Source organism: Phaethon lepturus, unplaced genomic scaffold (assembly GCF_000687285.1).
Source record: "Phaethon lepturus isolate BGI_N335 unplaced genomic scaffold, ASM68728v1 scaffold6034, whole genome shotgun sequence".
In the NCBI taxonomy this organism is placed as follows: Eukaryota; Metazoa; Chordata; class Aves; order Phaethontiformes; family Phaethontidae; genus Phaethon; species Phaethon lepturus.
The window spans coordinates 87,372-103,418 of NW_010535373.1; the positions used below are offsets into that span (position 1 = coordinate 87,372).

The window sequence follows — 16,047 nt, forward strand, 5'->3', positions numbered from 1 at the left end:
ATTTACTTGATTCAGTTTTGAAGCAATTTGAACCTCCCACATTCCCACAAGCAACTACCAGTTTCTTGACTCCTTGTCCCCAGTCTATTTATGGTTTAATGGTTTATAAAAATCTTATTTGCCAAAATATCAGCCATAAGGGGGGAATGTGAGAGGCACTGCAAAAACCAGCAAGTGAAAATAGATGCACGTGCCTGGCTGGGCAGAGGAAATGTGGCTGGATTAGTACAAGATCCTCTTCCAATTAACTGAGCCTTGCGCTCGCCGTGCAGTCTGCAAGGAGACTGCACACAGGCATAAACGTGGCTTTCTGGGAAAATTAACATGGCATTCACAGTTACCACCGGAGAAACTGATGGTCCCCAGAGTTGCCATCGTGAACGCAGCCTGGCACAACAGCCAAGGGAGCTGCACGGCTTCACCTTCCCTGCTGGCTCCCAGGCGCGGAGGCGGTTGTACGGACGCTTCGTGTATTCCCTGCATAAACACACTCAAAGGAAAGGTTCAGCTCTGCCCACATGCGTCAAAGGTTAAGAACAGACCACAGGGACAGCTGTACCCTTCTACTTCACCCGATGGTCCTTCCGTTAAAAGCCTTAACTCCTTTTCAGCTACAAACCCAAGATTTGCTCATTTGAACCAAAGCTGTATAAATATATTATTTAAAAAACCCACAAATGCAAACATTTACCAAGAAAGGAAGAAAAGTTACAGTGAAATGAGGCCTTGTTATTGTCTTAAATCAGGCAAGCCAGGAATTTCTTCGAAGAGCCTTGTCTGTTTTCAGTCCCGTTCCAATCGCCCGGCTGTCTATGCGTCCTCCAAGCTACCTAACATACCCTTGTCAACAAGGTGTGCTTTTAGCGTGTTGAAGATGTGAAGCTGCTGGTCTGGCCGCAAGGTTAAGAACTGCTGGATTAGTTTGCTTGGGTTAGGACCTCTGAAACACAAAAGGATCATTATCAATGAGTCACACTGCTAAGTCTCAGTGATCCGGGAACCCACGTGCAATTTCATCAAAATAGCAGGCTTAAAGTAATAGCCATGTTGCCCATTACTTCACCAGTTCCACCCAGGGAACTTAACTCCATTTGAGATGTAGAAATGGATTCAAAAGGCACAGGATGCTGAACTGTAAATAAAAAACCCACTCTAAGCCAAATCTGTTTTAAGAGGCTTGTGCATCTTGCCTTATCAGCAATGCTCCTCCTCGGAAATCAAAGCAGCCACATAAAGACAGTTCCTCAACTCCTTCAGTACCTCTTTTATGCACCTACAGGCTTTCTTCTATGCTTGGCTACAGAGTATTTGTAATGCTACAAAATTAGATTTTTCTACTCATTCGACTGTGGAAACTCTGCTCAAGATTCACAGGGATGCAGAAGGGACATCGAGGAGCTTGGATAACAGACCTCGGGAAATGAGGGTTGTGCTTCCAGCTCTGCATGACCCTGCTAAAAGATGCTTCCCTTCTTCAAGCCTCCATTTCATCTCTGTCTTGTATTTTTAGATGTGAATCTAACGGGGATAACAGCTATCTCTTATTACAAGCCTGTACGTCACTTGAGGTTGACATGCCCCCGAACTTCACCACAAAGCGATAAATACCTGATGAAGCTTGCGATGTACACGTTAACAAAGGTAGCCATCAGGTACTGACAGTCAAAGCGGTCCATGATACCTCCGTGCCCTGGGATTGTGTTGGCAAAGTCCTGTGCAAAGCAGAAGGGATTGTATTTTGCAGTCTCCAATGTCCATTACCTCTACTTGCTTCTGTACGTCTATGCATGACACTCATACCCTTGCTCTAAATCTTCCCAGAAGGCAAAAGTCAAACTAAGGCGACATTTTGTTTAATCTCTCCCCGGTTTTAAAAGTTTCTCCTTTATGAGGACTACCAGTGCCTGAGGGACATCAAGGCTTAACTCAATCTGTCACTCAAAGGTCAAGGAAGGCTTATCTCTTGCAGCCCTGTCTTGACTTTCAAGGCATCTTAACCAAACACAGACTGTTTATACGGAAAACCAGCCTGCAAGACATCAAGGGAAGCCTCAGATTGCAAAATTTCCTGATTGGGTCTTTCTTCCTCTACCTCAAGTTCTGCACCAAAGCGGAGTTTAGATTATCACAGTTGAAATTTTAAGGTGTCTCTCGATTCAGCCAAAAAAAATAGATCCTGCCCCAGCATTTTATCTGTGACCAAACAAACCTTCTCTCCCTTCCCAAAGCTCCCAGCGTACCACTCCTTGGAGCACAGGGACTGTTCAGAGTGGTAGCAACCATGTAGTCTTTCCTTCCTAAAATGTAACTGACCTTCACCATCCTCACCTTGATTTTGAAGGCCCTCTTAAATCCACTAGCAAAGAAGCCTCCAAACGGCCCAATGAGGGAGGCGAAAGTAGACAGTGCGATGCTGTGGATTTGGAAGGGGTACATCCGGACTGTCTTCTGCAGAAAGAAAAACATGTCAGAGAAGGATTTTTAATGAGAATAGCACTGTCCACTGCTTGCCCCTCCTTCTGTGCTCTCCAGGCTTTAGACCAGTTGGTTTTCAAGTGGGTTAATGTCCCACCAGACTTGGGACAGTTCCTTTGAGTCTTCAACCAACACAGAGCTAAATTCCCCCTTTTTATGGATGTACCATCATCCCTTGTCATGTTCCTTTGAAGACCATAAAAATAAAGCTCTGATCTCTTTTCTTGGTGTTCCTATCCCAATAAATAAGATCCAATAAACGGAGAGTCTCCTACCCAGCCCACCACAGACTGTAGCACCAAGGGGATGTTGTACTCCTGTAGCTGGAACAGCTCAGACGGCTCACAGTCCACTGTGAAGCTGTTGGTATCGTTGTTGAACTCCACCGGACAGGTGAAGCATCGGTACCCAGACATCACGTAGGACAGCTTCAAGGAAAGAGAAAGAGAGATGTGGTGAGAGAAAGCAAGATTAATATTTCCCTGAGCAATGTGGCAGAGCTGTTCTCAAGGGAAAAGGCCACTCAAGGAGACACAGCGAGGAAGGAGCCACCCTCCCAGCTTCATTAAGAAGATTACTCTCCTGAGAAGCGTAATTGGCTAAAGGCAGAGCAAGCATTTTCATTTAGTAAGTGCATCTGTTCAGCAAACAGTGATCAGAGCCTCGTACGAACAGGCTGAGACAGGCTGTGCTACCTGGCTGAGAGGGTGGAAACAATCAGACACAGAGATCATCATAAAAACACGTAAGAATATTCCAAGCAAGAATTCCCCAAACAGCGCTTGAAATGACGCGCAGCATTCACCCAACAGCAGCAGCAGAACATTTCAAGGATAATTATTGTAATGAACATGTCACAGGGTCTAACAGGGACTAAAAACTTCCTCCAGTACCCTGCTCCATCTGCAGGATCTGCACACAGCAAAAAACGCAGCCATGGACCAGTTCAAATCCTGGTCAGTAAGGAACATGTGAAGTCTCTGACAAGAGCTGGGAGAGCTTAAAGCTTGCGTGCACGTTTTAGACAAAACCCCGTCACCCTAAGAAGGGAAAAGACCAATGAAATAAACACCATGATTGCTACTTACCAGCAATCCAAACAAAACGGTGGCAAAAAATCCTCCAATAAAACCCTCCCAGGTCTTCTTTGGGGAGAGCTGCCAGAGAGAGGGAGAGAGGGAATTACAAACTGTACGTCTCCGCACACCGCTGCACACCTATGCAGCCTTTCTTTTCTTGTGAATTGCTCAGGCAAATACAAATTGGTGCCAACAACCAATAAATAAGCGTTTGGTCAGAACCTGACACTAACATCTCAGTCTGAAACGATTCATTTCATTTCACAGCCTCGAAGATTGGGACGCACACCAAGTTTAATTTGGAGGCTTGCTTCAGACCCACTCACAAAAAGCCATGAAACTGGAGATGAGGCAACACAGGACTGAGACCCAAAAAAGCCAAAATGCGTGGTTTGTCCACCAAAGTGTTACGAACCTTGATGAGTGGGGTGCGGCCAAAGAAGAACCCGAACATGTACGCCATGATGTCGTTGCAGATCACACAGGAAATCGGGACGATGAACCTAGATGGGAGAAGAATCAAACCACTGGAAAGTGCCAAGACCAGACGACTCCAAGACTTAAATAAATGAGCAGCTGCTTCATAAGATGCTTAGCAGTGCCATCACACCATCTCCCCCTCCAATGCAAGGAGCAACCACCGGAAGCTCAGAGGGAAATCTGGGGAATTACTCTAGTGCTCTGGACTAAAAAGCAGGTCGCGTACCCAGAATGGTCTGGTTTAAGCACATTTTCTTTTGCCATATGTGACATGCTGTTAGACAGTTGCCCCTTGCCCCTCAAAGAGGCTGCATTTTAGCCGTAAGCAGGCGGCTCCCAAAGCACTCTGGGCTGGTTGTGGCACACAGAGGAACATGCAATATTTAAGCGGCGAAACTGAGTTCCTGGCACTGCTGGTTTTGGGAAGACCACCAAAGGGGCTTCCCCTCTGCACAGCAGCTGAGTAAGGCGGCAGGCTGCAAACACCTTCCTTTCACAGTGCTGCTTTTAACATTATGGTGACAGCTTTGCCCCAAATCAAGTGCTAGGTGTGTGTATAAAGGGAAAGCATCTACACGTGCCCGACACCGCCTGAAAGGTCCCTGCACCCCACAGCAATTTTCAGATGCTTCTTTGCAACAACTCTCTATACTGGTCAAGGAGCACAAAGCAAGTCCTACGCTGCTGAGGTATCGCTCAAACTTTTGCTTTTCTGTTCTGAACAGGCTGGTTCCTCACAGGAAGCACCTTCTCCTTGGCCATTCGTTTTTTTAAAAGAACGGTTTTAACTCAAAACACAGTCATTCGTTTCAGGCTGCAGAAATCAAAGCAACTCGGAACACACGGCAACTCACCATATCATTCCTTCAAACAGGTTGTGAATGATGAGGTGCGACTGGGTAACAACAATTAGCAACGTCACATGGGTCCATCCAAACTGGAAGAGAAGACAGCATGCAGTCCAGCCTGCCTAGAGACCCTGCCCATACGCATCGCTGGCAGAAATCAGATGCTGTTCGCTACCTTTCAGACAGAGAACGGCTCATGCGCACGTGCATTTCTCGCATGCACCCTCACCACGACAAACACCAAGAGTCATGAAGAGCCGGGAACAGTCACCCGTAGTAATTTGTGGGCCATGTTCTTCAGCTCAAGCCCAGAGGTGAACTTCACTGGGAAATGTCTGCTGGACCAAACACTCTTTAACCCACCCCTATCCCATTCATCTCACTCAGCCTTCTGACTGTATAGGAAGAGCAGAAGACTGACAGGTATCCGTATCCCTTTGTGCTGCATACACTGGAAAGCAAAACTAGCTGTGTCGATGGTCAAACACGAGCAATGCCTTGCTGACGTTTGGGAAAAGAGGGGCATAGCCAATTAACACTGGTGGTGATCTACCCTCAGTACAAGAGTCAAACAGCCTTGTGCAGTCCTCTCAGCTTGCAGAAAGTTTCTTAATAGCATCCACAAGTGCGGAAAGAAGAGAAGACAATACATGTTTGCAGGGAAAATCGGACAGAGCCACCTTCCTAAAAATACAGTCTGCTCACAGTAACTTTTCTTCCAGGCCGTGTTACAATGCACAACCAGCACAGAAGCATCTACTGGCACGTAGTCCTCTACACAACATTTTCAAGCAGCCTACATTATTCCTTCTTCTGCCTCCAACTGGGGGCAGCTAGGCCCTGCAGTTATCCTTACCATGTAGAATTGTAGGCGATAGTGTTTCTTCACCAGACTCAAAACAAACATGCAGAAACCTGATGAGAGACAGAAGGTAAGTAAATGGTGGGAATGTATCCTCAATAATAAGAAATACTTTTTTACCATGACGTTGCACAGCTCCTTAGGATTTTACTTGAGTAAAGCAGCAATGCAGAGTGGGAAAGTGACTTTGGAGTCACAAAATACCATTGCCTTCAAGCAACACTTGGACAGATGAACAATCAAGCCTGGCTGTCCCATACAGATTATGGAGTTTTATCCTACAGAGCCTCATGTAAGAGATTTACCACCACTACTTTAACCATGCAACCAAGTTACAGCACCACTGAAGAGCAGAAATAATTTGCTATGGATATTGCGTTGGCCACAATACTCAGGACAAGAGTGGTTCAAGGAGATTCCTTCCCTCCAGCCCAGACAAGATTAACCAACAGAAGATGTGGTCTCTACCTGTTAAGTACAAAGCGAAAGAAATAAAGCGGTGGTATTTGCTGAGAATTCGTAGGGGCTCCTCTCTCTGAACCAGGGTGAAGAAATAATCTGTCACAGTCTCACCATAGAAGAAGTAGTTTACGCAGAGCAGGAAGTACCTGTGAAGGAAGCAGATGCTCGTTAGCAGGAACCCTAAAAGGCTGGTGGAGAAACACAGAATGTGACTGACCCCTAAGGTCTTTACATTGCCCTCGTACACTGCTGCAAACAGGCTTTCTTCAAGTGACAGCCAGAACTTTATTTCCACCAGTTTTGAAACGTCACCTTCACTCAAACTAATGGCTGCATCACTCAGCTGCACTTTGTGATGGATCACACCATCCAGGTTCGGTTTTAGCCTTCTGATGCACAAGGACTTTCTGCCTTTAGGTGGCACTCCTCAACAGGCTTCTGCGAGCTTGTGCATCCTAAAAGCACCTGCTCTGTGCTTTCTGAAGGCACTGCTCCTGCCCTCTCCCCAGCCCTTATGTCCCAATGTTCAACCCTGTTTCACAACCACCTAAAAAGTCCCAACCCACTCAAGCAACCAGCCTGTCAATGCCGTCCCTTGCACAGATGATGGGATTCAAATCTCTGCGCTTCATTAACAACAGGACAAAGTTTATCGATATGGGCTCTTTCAAGATATTGATCTATCAGGATTTGTGTGGGCTTTTCCTTTACAAGAGCTGCTAACGCATGACACTGGTCAACACACAACAATCCTAGGGTCTCTGGTTTGGAGGTAGCCAGATGATCCCCATGCTGCCTGTCTGCAGTGAGATGAAGCATTACTGCTACGCACAAGCCCGGGGAGGGGAGCAGCCCCCTTACTCACCAGCTGAGCGTCCTGAACCAGGGCAGGTCATACGAGTGGTACACGTTATAGCCAATAGTGATAATCTCGTGGAAACATTTGATCTGGACGCACATCACCTGCACAAAAAGACATCCGGAAGCTGTAATACATGTTGGCTAATAGCCTCTTTCCTCAAGGAGATAAAAAACATGCATGTGCAGAGCAAAAGATACTTCAGCAGTCACTATCAGTCTGGCAGGAGTCTCCTAATGCAACATGGAAAGCTCACCATGTTGTTTTTCCCTCCCCTTTCCTCTGCAGGAGGTTTCTAACAACCCCTTGTATTAGCTCCAATTGCGGCCAAATGCAGACCGCCAGGGCAGGCGGCCACAGACACCTTCCACTTTTCCTCCATGGAGGGGGAAACCCAGCAAGCTGAATAAGGACCTCTAAAATACGATGATCTGAGCTGCCCACCCCAGCAATGGTCCCAGCAACCTTTCCCACTGTTGCTGTGAACATCAGGGCATCTCTCTGGAGCACTTACTATTGTCATTAAGACCATGGGTCCCAAGTAGATGATGATGAAGAAGAAGGTGATCATTGCCAGCGTGAGGATGCCTCTTACCCACCAATTCTTCCATCTAGGCCATAGAGAAGGAAAGATGTTAGAGAAGGTCAAAATAAAGCAAGGAAGCAGGACAGCACTTCTGCTCTCTGCACATCACAGGAAGGAAACTGAGCCCCTGGAACCCCAAGTTTCCTTTTGATGCTGCAGAGAGACCTTGATCCACTGATGAAGGCCTGGTTGCAGCAGCTGCAAGGCTACAGTTCAGCTCATTCTTCCCTGCTATGAACCTCACTAAATGCAGAAAGCGTTACCCCAGTGCAGAGCATCTCCAAGGGCACTGAAATGGGGCAGGAGAGCGTCTGTTCCTGTTCTGCTACAGGTTTCCCACACCTTGGACAAGCTGCATGACAAGTTCAAATAAAATGGGGGCCGTCACCCCTCTCTGCACTTCTTTTCAAGAGGAGACGTGGGCCCTGACGTGTTGCACCCTCACTACTCTCCAACAGATCCCGCCTTGAGCCTCTCCCATCCTCACAGCACACCCAGGAGAGACACTTTCTCCAGTGATATAAGTAAGGTGCTTTGCCCCTAAAGGAGTCCGTAGAGAACATTCCCAGTTTGCTCTTAAATCCTGTCCTTATCAGCATGCTTTTCTCATGCATTCCGGCAGAAGTAGGTCACACTAGTGGTTAAAAGACACCGCAGTTAAAAGTCTTTGCTGAGAGTGTTGTCAAAGTGAAACACAACTGTCTTCTGCTCCACCCAGTCCTCTCTTCACCTGCCAAGACCAAGCACGCAGCGAGGCGGCCCTGCCGCAGCACTCCTCTGCCACCGGTCCTCTCCTACACACAGCAGCCCTAACCACTGCACTCTGCTCTCCCCACTAGCATCGCCGTCGTCTTCTGCTTCCTATGGCTCGGGGGCACCTTCCTGCTGGCACGCCAGGCAGGGAGACCGCAGCGCTTCCGAGAGCTGCTTATTCAGCTTCCAGCAGCCACCACCGCGCTGCTGGGGCTAGGAAAGCCGCAGGGAAGATGCAGGGGCCCTGGCAGCAGGCGGGAACGATGCTCAGTGAGTGCTACCTTGAGGACAGGTTGGAGAGCGCTCTGTTCAGGACTTCTGGAGTGTCATCCGATGTCGGCACCGGGGGTGATCCTCCAAATTCAGATTTGCTTTCGCTGTCTGATGCTGTCTCTCCATCCAGCTTGTTCTCAGACTCTGACTCCTGCAAGTTAGAGAGAGACAAAGAGCTTTACTAGACACAGTGCTGGTACTCTTTGAATAAATTCAGACCAGCCCACTGGATGGAACACCTACCACCACGCTGCTTCTGCATGAATGAGAGAAAGAGGAGAAGAAAATATTCTGGGTATTTCGTGGGGTGATACCCATGAGAAAGAACATCAAGTGTTTTAGGTGACGTACACAATGGGGTTTACTCTCCATCAGTCTCAGCAGCAGCTACAGAGAAGGATCTGTTCCCTCTGAACAGTTAAAGATGCCTCGCAGTTGATTAATAAGTATCTCCAAGTGCAGCAAGTGCTTAAAGGACACAGGCTTGTTAGCAGGAATTTTTACAAGGTCTCCCAATCCCCAGGCAGATCTCCAAGTATGCAACATTACCCAAATCAGACAGAAAGAAAGGCATCCAAGTAGATAGGCTCAAGGCTTACAGACAGACTTTTCAAGTACTGACTTCATATGCGGGCACCAAAAATAACACCGAGCCCATCCTCAAATAGCTGAAGAGGAAGAGCATGGCTTATCACTCAGGTCCAACCATCCTCTCTGGCCACAGAAGAAACTTGATATACTGGAAAGAAATACACGTGCTTTCCCCACCCCTTGTACCGCTCCAGCACTTAGCTCACAGCAAAGTCCTGTATTTAGGGGGTAAATAAATACAGGCGAGGCAGGAGGTTACTGAAGGCTCTGCAACAGCCCAGTGGTGGAAAAAGGATCACAATCGAGCTCCTGGCTCCCAGGCAGTCCCATGCCCTCTCCCCGGTGGCCATTTTTCCACTGATCCAGCTCCTGAATATAAAGAACTGATCCAAACTTGCATGTTTTGCCCCTCATTTTGGTGGCATCCTGCTTCCCAGTCCTTGAAGCAAGGAAGGAAAACACCACTCCCTGGGGAGCGCTCATGCGTCGGGCAAGGCAGAGCCCATGCATTTGGCCTCAGACCATGGGCTATTTTAAAACTCCCGGAAAAGAGAGCGTGTTTGCAGGAAAAGCAAGGAGGGAGCCAAGCTGACAAATGCTGGGAGCTCCGCAAACAAAGCGACTTCATCCCTGTGGGCTCCCAGGCAGCGCTGCCCCATGCCTGGAGAGGGGGCACCCCTAACAAAACAAGCATCCACTGGGACTGGTTTGGCATAACCACATCGAGGGGTATTTGTAGTTCACTAGAGCAGTAAGACTTGCGTAGCTCCCTTATTTAAGGCAGGAAAGATAATTACTCCCCAAGCTGTGATGTATCAATGGCTGCAGGCCAGGTTCTTAAAACAGACAAGGACAGCTAGATACCGTCAGGTGGAGGCAGCTAAAAATACGGCGGTTGTTGGAGATGTCTTCCGGGGACGAGCCATCGCACCAGTCCCACCCTGCGTCACCTTTTCCTCGCCTTGCTCCGCGCTCGCTTCTTTCCATTCCCATCAACTGGGAAGGAAGAGGAAAGCAAAACCAAACACCTCTACCAGCACTCACGTGGGTTCGGAGAGCTGGCAAAGAAATGCAACTTGGCTTTTTCTTCAGCTGGTTTTTAAGTGACCCGTAAAATCCACTTGTCCCTCGGTCTTCTGAGAGATTTAGGGCCATTTAGCTGGGAACACACAAAAGTTCAAATCCATAAGGCAGCTAATGGCAGCAGGCAAAAACACTGGAAATGATAAAACTCCCTGAAGACCAAGAGCATGGCGTCCTATAGCACAGCACAGGTCAGGGGCCCTATTCTTGGGCAGGTTTTGGGAAATCAGTGCACTGTATTTAGCTACAGTCTATGTTTCCCATCACAATGCTTTCTCCATGCTTTCTCCAAGAAGAGGATTCTCTGCAGAATTCTCCTGTAAGCAATGTAAATAACAGAGAAAAGCTTCAGCTCCAGCCTGACCAAACTCCATTTCTCCTTCTGGCCTTCTAGCTTCCGTTTAGGAAATGGGGGCTTTGCTTCCCTTGTTGCACATTTCTAAAAAAAGACTAATTAATGTGACTGATTCAAATCAAATGGGCAAGGAAGTGCTTAGGTACTTAGGGCAACTACCATCATCTGTATAGGCTAGAGCCAAAAACCTTAAACAGAATTTCTAATGTAATCCAAGTATCCCTCATCTCACGCACGTCCCAGGCTCGCCAGCCATGAGACAAAAGGACTACACATTGAAATGAGGAAGGAGATCCAAGCCAGCATCCCTGCATTTTATTCCCCAAAGCACTAACATTGCAGGGCTAAGTGCAAAGCAGGCAAATTATCCCTTGCCTGTAGCCCAGAGGATCAGAAGTTTCGCAAAGTGCTCAGAGACCAAAAGAAAGGCAAAGAGCACTGATGCCTTCCTCCCTTCCACTCCTGGCCAAGAACATGCAGGATGAAAGCAACTGCACAGCTCAAGAGACAGCGGAATTTGCTGCTGCAACCGAGCTAATCTGAGCTGCGGGAACGGGCAGTCCCGATCTCTGCCGTAGCCCCACCGATGATTTCTTGCAATGACACCGATGGTGCAGCTAAACTGATGTAAAACCACATCACCAGTGACCCGACCCACCGATTTCAGTGGGATGCCAAACCAAACCTCGTGATGCAGTGTTTAGGTCTCCAAGAGCAGGAGCAAAGAAAAGCCTCACTGGATCAGTCCGGTGGCGCACGCATCCCGCTGTTCCCCGCTTCATCCTCAGCAGCAGGAATAGAGAGGTTATGCGATGGACACGTTAATACCCACAGCCCCAACAAACATTGCCACATTATTTCCAGAGAGCACAAAGGCGGCAATCAAGAGGTTTGTCACGATAAAGGGATGTTGTTAGGGTTTAACATTAAATGTAGGGCTCATTCCTGCCACGTGTCTCGCTTGCTCAATTTAAACCTGATGGGAAGTGGAAGAAAACGCCGGTCAAAGTGAGGGCTAACATACCTTTTAACATCTTCATTTTGAAAACAACTGAGCAGCGTCGGGAATCAGCTCTTCTCGGTACTTAGATGTCTCCCTGAAACAGGGTGTTGAGATTATATAGGACGTTGTGCCAGATATAGGCTATGGAGAGGACTCGGTAATTGACACTATTTTTATACTTTTTATGCAAATTGCAACCATCAGCCTAGAAATCACCAGTTTAAGCAGCTGAGCAGGATGCTAAATAACTTATTTAAGCCCGAACATGATGCACTCTGGTCTGGGCTACTTAATCCAGCTGTGGCATTGCCTTGGAAACACCCTCCTGCACATTTCCACTGCTATCGCGCTAGTCCTCCAGCCGAGGCAGACAGATCCCGTCCCCGAAGGACAATCATCTGATAGCGACGCTTTCCGCAGAGCAGCTCGCAGCAGCAAGCAAAGAGCGCAAACCGGCACAGACAACAGCGAGCGATGCTCACCGCGGGCTACCGCCGGTGAAAATTTAAGCTCATCACAGAGTCGGTGCTTCTGCAAAGAGCTTGTGACTGCAAGGGGCAGGTTTGGGCTGTGTTAAGCCACAGACTGCGAACAGTATCCCGCCATGCCGGTACAAACAGCGTTCCAGGGAAGCTGGGTCTAATAGATGGTATTCCATCACGAATTCTGCTGCTCCCCCAAGAAACACCACATTCTGATGCCTCTTCTTGTGCTGTTTTCTCCTATTTCTGCCCTTGAAACAAAAGCCTGGAAAGACTCAGACTTGCAGCAAGTTAACCCAGAAATCATGACTTGTCTCCTTTCCCAGCCACTGGACCATATTCCTTCCCTGACCCTTCAATAGACCTTTTTCGTTTAGGTTCTTCCTAAAATCAAACCTATTTAGCCACAGGCTGATCCTCATATACATCTGATCACGTTTGAACCAACTATGGCTTTGCGGTAACAACCAACACAGCACAACAGAGGTACCTAAAAGCTTCAATTTTGCACCAGGGTCTCATTGAACCTGCCCAGACAAACGAAAACGCAGCCCCGTCACCTTCTGGCAATGCCCCCACTTTCCACTGGTGCTCCTGCACTGGGACACAGCTGTCTCCAGCTGTATTTATTCCATATTCTCCTACCACAGCTCTCCCTCACCAATTTTTCCTGTTAGTTCAGTTGCTGGTATTCCCTCTGCCTCTCTCCTCCCAGGCAGGAGGGCAGAGCACTCAGCGCAGACGTGTGCCTGGATGTTAGAAATCTGCGTGATGCAGAGCCAGGAAACAATTAAAACCCATTAGTAAGAGCAAAGCAAACTTTCCCTCCAGTCACCTTGGAATCTGGCACTATTCTTCCATTTCTTTTACAGGGTAAGCATTAAAGTCTATTAAAACACAGTCAGATGCAGTAGCTTTTACTGGCTTTTGTTACCAACATGGAGTTATTAAATTGCAGAGCTCCTCTGTGTGCAAATCTGCCTGTCCAGCGTCGTAGGCAAGCCCAGCACTCCTTCAATTTACCATCTCAATGTTGAAGGTTTCTTAAAGAATCAAGGGAACAAGTAATGCAGGAATAAAATCAAGACAGCAATGCACATTTTATCCTAACTCTTTCACTTCTACACAAGTCATGATGAGAAGAAAGAGTAAAACCCACACATCTCTGCGAGGGCTGTTTCTCCTGACTGGTGAACCAGAGCAGACGGAGGAAAAAAGCCAGACACCTACTTGCTTATTGTATTTGTGAAATCAGTAGATCTAAGCAACATTTGTGAACAAATATTTTTATCACCCTGAAGAAAGATACACAGAGAAATGAGTAGCCTTAGGTTTCTTCAAACAACTCCTGCAAGCATGCGGTAAGAAATTTGTGCTCACATTTTTTAAATGGCTTTCTCGCAGCGGAAGCTGTGAGCACTCGGGTTTTTTCCCCAAGTATCCATGACATGATCTCAGTTGTCATAGAAACAAGACAGCTATCTCCCTGCCAAAAATGTTCTGCCCAATTCAGAGATACAGTGAAGTATTCAATGCTGGTAGATTACATTAGTTCAAGAAATCCCATTATTTGTACGTGTTTCTTGAAGCAAGGCGCTGTTTTATTTAGACTTCCTGCCAGATTTTAACAAAAAGCAGTGACAGAAAATGCTAATACACTGCTAAAGAGAAAAATATAGTTGCTTTTTCAGGCAATAAAATTGACAGCTAGAACAGGGACCAACTGTACTAAAGGCTCTGCTATTCTCACCTCTGAGCACATTTGCAGGATCAAGGCCAATATAATTAGTCTAATGGATACAAACCCAGCGGCCTCAGTTATGAAAATCTCAATGTTTTTCAAAAACACTTTTAATTCCTATGTGCGGGAAAACTGTCTGCTCCGCTCCCCTCTCCCCTTCTTCACTGCTTTACCTACACAGCACCTGCCCATCCCCGACGGCTGCCGTGCCACAGCCAAAGCCACCTCTGACAGATCCAAGACCTCCGTCCTCAAGGTGACATCAAGGCAAAAAATCCTCTCGTTACTCCCTGATTATAGGTTATTCTCTTTTCGAGCTTTACCAGCTCAGAAGGATGAAACGAGAGAGAAGTCTGGAGACCATTAACACTAAAAGGAAGAAGGAAACAAGGCTTGATTTGTACTAAGGTCCCAAAAAAGCACGGGCTTTTTGCAAGTGGGCACAACATAGCTCATGTCCTGGTGCTGGTCTAGGGGAAAGTGCTTGAACTTCTTGGGCTGTGAAGTTATCTGCAGGGCAATTAAATTCAAGTTTCTCATGTTTCTCATTAAGATATCCCACCAAGCTGGCATCTACTGGAGCCTGCTTGATTTGTTGTCAAGAAAAAAAAAAAAAAGTCAGTTTTCATTTACGTTTATATGGGACTCCCGTCCCCATGCCGAAAAAACGTACTCCAGTTGCAAACACGCACAGAAATTAGGGCGTGCCTAAAAATTGAGACCATTAGCAGATAACATCACAAAAAGCACAAACGTTTGCGTAGTGGCTGAAATAACTAAGAAAACTCCCTTTGCCACCTCATGTTCCCGAAGCCACCCGCTTTGCTTTGCACACAAGCAAGCTCAGCTCGCCGGTGGGATGTGATCGGAGGTATGCACAGCTTGCATTTAGCAGAACAACCGTCTGGTCGCGGTGTCAGCAAATATGATTCATGCGAAGTCGCATATCCCTGTGACTCACTCGGCACAAGCTAATCCTCTGCCTGGCCCCCAACACAGCACCCACTCCAGGGTCTGTTTATTCCAGGAAATCAAGAAGGTGGATGCATCAGGCTCCAAGTCCTTTCGAGAAGCTATTGTATACAAAAGAGCACAAAACCAGGTTGCTGGTCCTGGCATCGCCCCAGAATCTCCTACTGCTAAGAAAGGAACCTGCCTCTCCCTCTGAAACACACGGAGAGATGTTTTGGAGATAGGCTTCAGTGCTGGGTTCTCCTGGATCTAACTGGCATCCCTCTGCTGTCGTGGCATTTAGCAAACTGGCAGACTTCGTCGTCCCTGCAGAGACAGAGAAGCACGTACAGAAACAAGAAAGCAAAGCTCCCAAGCGCCTCTTGGAATCGGTGTCTGACAGAGGCTGCCCCAGCTTGGAGCTGCATCTCCACGATTCTGCGCAGACGTTTCGATCTGTTGTTATTAGGGAGAGCTGTGAGAAACGAGGGAGAACAAACAGCTCTGCAGCAACGGGTACACTATTTGCACTGGAAGCTTAGTGCAGGAAAAGTCTATTTTTGTCTTCCGAAATGACAGCTTGCATCACGCCGAGGCTGATGGCTTCTGACCCTCAATCCCTCTGGAGTTATACATATTTTTCCAAAACCTAATCAGAAAAAAAAATCTTACCAATCTATTTAATTTGCTGACCATATGGTGGTACCACAATCTTGTTCACATTTCTCTACCAGTCAATCCCGTTGGCTTTATTTGAACCAATCAAGGAAAGGAGCCATGTAGGACTTGGCCCAGGGTGTTTAGATGTAATCCTGATGAACCCAAATCAGTAGTTTTCTGAAGTCACAGCTATCATCACAAACCTATCACTATCACACAACTTGCTCTAAAAAGAAATCTATGAATCTTCATGGTCCTTTATAAACCTGGAAAACGTAAATCAGAAAAAAATCAAGTGAAGCAGATCACCAGGAGGGACACATGCTACCACAGACCACATTTTGGGGGGAAAACAATAAAGCTATTGACAGGCACAGTAATAATTTTCTGTCCCAAATTCCTGCAGGTGTGTCCTGGCCAATACAAAGAGAAGTGGAAGTATTCTTTTCTTTCAGAGAGGAAATATGGATTTGCTTGGAAACACTGCATCTTCAGTTGGTTTCC

At 47.1% G+C, this 16,047-nt stretch overlaps 1 protein-coding gene across 1 annotated transcript; it reads right to left on the reverse strand.

Moving 5' to 3' along the window:
* Positions 1–509: 509 nt before the first annotated feature.
* Positions 510–12,315, reverse strand: CDS2 (CDP-diacylglycerol synthase (phosphatidate cytidylyltransferase) 2). Its single transcript, XM_010285787.1, has 13 exons — positions 12,296–12,315; positions 8,686–8,853; positions 7,580–7,676; positions 7,072–7,169; positions 6,213–6,352; positions 5,739–5,797; positions 4,889–4,971; positions 3,970–4,057; positions 3,564–3,632; positions 2,751–2,903; positions 2,329–2,448; positions 1,609–1,712; positions 510–940 (listed from the first exon to the last, which is right to left on the reverse strand). The coding sequence occupies exons 1-13, from the start codon at positions 12,313–12,315 to the stop codon at positions 811–813; spliced, it is 1,329 nt and encodes a 442-aa protein (XP_010284089.1). The 3' UTR covers positions 510–810.
* Between the last annotated feature and the right edge of the window lie 3,732 nt (positions 12,316–16,047).